Source organism: Microcaecilia unicolor, chromosome 4, assembly GCF_901765095.1.
Source record: "Microcaecilia unicolor chromosome 4, aMicUni1.1, whole genome shotgun sequence".
Classification (NCBI taxonomy): domain Eukaryota; kingdom Metazoa; phylum Chordata; class Amphibia; order Gymnophiona; family Siphonopidae; genus Microcaecilia; species Microcaecilia unicolor.
In genome coordinates, this window is record NC_044034.1 from 45,051,784 (window position 1) to 45,055,667 (window position 3,884).

Here is a 3,884-nt window from a genome sequence, read left to right on the forward strand (position 1 = left end):
GAGCTAGAAGCCACAAGGGGCAGGTAGTAGCTGTAGAGCCAACAAAAACAATGGAAAAACGTTTCCCTTAGAAAAATATTTAAGGCATGTATAATTTTAGTTTAATCAGGTAGCAGGCAGCACACACAGCAGTGTGACACAAGGAGTTCTTCCCTGACATTTCAACTATACCCCAACTTCCTTGAACACTACACAAAACTTTATTTTTTTTTATGGGAGTTTATTTAGATAATCAAATTATTTGCTTTACTAAAGTAACGACTATATTCTAGATAAAGCAGCCTGGCTGCTGTGCTAGCCCATTCAAAAGCACAGAAGGTGGATATGCGCAGGTGTGGTCTTGAGCTGTCAAAGTACCTTGAATTTTTTTTTATGCAGTGGGGAAACTTCTTTTAATAGTTGTTGTTGTTTTTTTTTTTTATTATAAAACAAAAATTTTTCACCGATCATGAAGCACCAGGAAGTGTACAATTCACACAAATCAGTAAACCAGTAGTTTGCGCAGTAGGCTATGGTTTCCCCCGTTCCATCGCCTTGCATCACGCCCTCCTCTAGCGCAGGATGTACTGAAGGATCTTAACTATAGGAGCCAAGTTTCCAAAATTATTGGGGGTGCTAAGCCCCGTGGAAATAACCCTTCCTTGGTCACATACAAGGAATTTTCTCAATATTCACCCGCAGCGTCGGCTCCTATGATCTTAACAACTTTTGGCGACAGTTTCTTTTTTTCTGCACACGGTAGAGTTCGTTTGTCCCCTTTCTTGATGCGCTGCTTCATCCTAATGAAAACATCTATGCCACGGTTCACCTCCTCCACGGTCCAACACCTGGGGCACAGCCCGCCCCCCCGCCAGGAGGCAACAAGGGGCGCTTCAGTGCCGCCACGTCACCGTCCCTGCCCACCCTGACTACTGGGAGGGAGCGGCACAAAAGAGCAGCGCCAGGGCCAGGGAGAGAGTCAGGTCCCTGCCTCGCATGGCCAAGTGCCCCTGCGTCCCGCGGCGCTGGAGCCGCTGCCGGCGGAGGCTGCTGGCCGCCGGCCTCACCTGCACGGTGCTGGCCGTGTACGCCGCCTGCGGCCACCACGAGCCCCAGCTGTCGCCGCCCCCTCCCCAGCCCATCACCGTCCTGCTGTGGTGGCAGCCCTTCGGCAAGCTGCGGGCGCAAGGCGACTGCCAGCTGCTCTTCAACATCAGCGGCTGCAACGTGACGACGGACCGCGGAAGGTACCAGCAGGCGCAGGCGGTGCTTTTCCATCACCGCGACCTGCGGAGCGACCTGCCATCGGAGCGGCCGGCCGGCCAGCGTTGGATCTGGATGAACTTCGAGTCCCCGTCGCACACGTTCTGGCTGGAAGAGCTGGGCGGCGTCTTCAACTGGACCATGTCGTACAAGGTGAGCTCGGACATCTTCCTGCCCTACGGCTACCTGTACGCCCGCGACCAGGAGGAGGACGTCCTGGACGTGGTCGTGCGCCTGCCCCGCAAGAGCAAGCTGCTGGCCTGGGTCATCAGCAACTGGAACGAAGAGCACGAGCGCGTGCGCTACTACCGGCGGCTCGTGCGCCACGTGCGCGTGGATGTGTACGGCCAGGGCCAGGTCGGGCTGCCGCTGCGGGGGGACGGGGTGCTGCTGCGCACCGTCTCGCGCTACAAGTTCTACCTGGCCTTCGAGAACTCGCAGCACACGGACTACATCACCGAGAAACTCTGGCGGAACGCCTTCGCGGCGAGCGCCGTGCCCGTGGTGCTGGGTCCGAGCCGAGCCAACTACGAGCTCTTCGTGCCCGGTGACTCCTTCATTCACGTGGATGATTTCGCCAGCCCACGGAAGCTGGCCCGGTACCTGAAGTTCCTGGACAAGAACCCGGCGCGCTACCGGCGCTACTTTGCCTGGAGGGAGCGCTACCAGGTGCACGTGGCGTCCTTTTGGAACGAACACTTCTGCGCCGCTTGCCGGGCGGTCAGGGCGGCTGGGGACCAGGTGAAGGTCGTGCACGACCTGGCCGAGTGGTTCGACAGCTGAAAGCCCTGGACATCTTGGAGCCGAGCAGCTGTGAGAACGAAATTATGGGACAACATTTTTCAGTATAACTTTTGCCTGGACCTTCGGAGAGACATTGACAGCTGTGGCCGTGGTGGTCCGAAAGTAAATTCCACAGGGAAGAAAAATGTTAAGGATGCTGAATGTAACGGCGATGCACTAGCACTTTTCAATAACTTTGGTTTTTTTTTTTTACCTCATTGAAAAAGTGATATATGGTGTATTTGCCTCCGCTGGGACTTATTTTGCAGCTACAGAAAACTAGAATGCTTTAACCCGTCTAAATGAAGCCTCCGCATCTGGACTCTGGTTTAGCATCGAAGTGTCTGGGGCAAACATTTTGGGGCCCAGAATAGGAGGAGTACATGGACATGGAGTGTGCATCCAGGGATTTAATCATTTCAGGAAAGATTCTGGTCCCTGCGGCGTTCTGCATTGGAAACTGCTATTTCAGCCCCGCCTCCACTGCCTCCTATCTGTGTCTCCCTCTGTCCAGCCTTAGGTGCTGTGTCATAGGGTGGTGCAGAAGGACATCTCTGGAAAAGTACTGGAAGTAATTTCTTCCAGTATTAATTCTGCACTAGAATGTTTACAGAACCTTTCCTTTCCCTCCTTCCCCCTCCCCAAATAAAAACATGCTAACACAGAAAGTGGCATAGGAATTTGCAACAGTTCACGTTTTGTTCACTATAAAAAAAAACTGTCACATTTATATTTTATGAAAAGATTCTTTATGTTCACGATGCCAGATATGTTTTTATTGGTCTGCAAGCTGTGAATATGGTAATTAGAAACATATGAATCAGGTAGATTTGTAATTCTGTACAATGAAGGCAAAGGTGTAGTTTGGAGTGACCTGAAGGGCAGTGCTCCCCAGATGTTGGGGGTGCTAATGCTTAAAATTGTTCCTCTCTCCCTTTTCACGTATGACTTCCTCATCCTTTGCTCCCCCCAATGTAAGCAGGCAAACTACACGAATGAAAGACAGTGGCATTTGACATTGAAGGGAGACAATACATAGATTCTTAATTAAGTCTTACGATTCTTTATACAAACAAATCTTTTGCGAAAATAAATGTAGTTAGATTTCCCTTTTTTCTTTTTAAAAATGTTTTTAATTCTCAAGAAGATCTTAGTACTTAATTATTATTATAGCACCTCTCCCGTTGTGGTCTCTCTCCAGGCTTTATGCCATCCTCAAATTAAGCTAAATTGAATAGTGCCCAGTTGTTCTTACTGATACACCTAATGTGAGCCTAGTATGAGACTCCGAAGAATAAACTCACCAAAACATGTAGGGCATAAGGGGGAGAATTTGCTCATAATGAGAAGTATTCTGTACCAAATCATAAAAAATAAAATGAATAAAAAAGATACTTAGCAATAACAGTAAATTGAGTGAAGAAGCAAATTGACTTTGAGGGAATTCTGGCTAGTACAGATAGTCCTGTTTGACTTAATTTGTTGAAACAGTTAAAAAGCATATCCCAATGGAAAGAAAAAATGAAATTATGGGGTATATCTACTAAAGGGTGTTAAGCCCTAATGTGCACTTAGCATGCATGAAAATGCTTACTACTGTTTGTGCTTTTTGTGCCACGCCTCCAGACTCTAATCACGGCTGGGCACTACTCACACAAATGCAATCCCCTCGACCCCGGTACCTTAAACTACTACTACTACTATTTAGCATTTCTATAGCGCTACAAGGTGTACGCAGCGCTGCACAAACATAGAAGAAAGACAGTCCCTGCTCAAAGAGCTTACAATCTAATAGACAAAAAATAAATAAAGTAAGCAAATCAAATCAATTAATGTGAACGGGAAGGAAGAGAGGAGGG

At 48.7% G+C, this 3,884-nt stretch overlaps 1 protein-coding gene across 1 annotated transcript; it reads left to right on the top strand.

The window, feature by feature from the left end:
- The first annotated feature begins 508 nt into the window (after positions 1-508).
- FUT4 (fucosyltransferase 4) lies at positions 509-3,512 on the top strand. The gene has a single exon (XM_030199352.1). It carries the CDS (start codon positions 976-978, stop codon positions 2,023-2,025), a length of 1,050 nt encoding a protein of 349 aa, XP_030055212.1. The 5' UTR covers positions 509-975; the 3' UTR covers positions 2,026-3,512.
- Positions 3,513-3,884: the final 372 nt, after the last annotated feature.

What these genes read in the sequence shown, in the direction of transcription:
- FUT4 (XM_030199352.1), top strand. Translation starts at nt 976, where the DNA reads ATGGCCAAGTGCCCCTGCGTCCCGCGGCGCTGGAGCCGCTGCCGGCGG.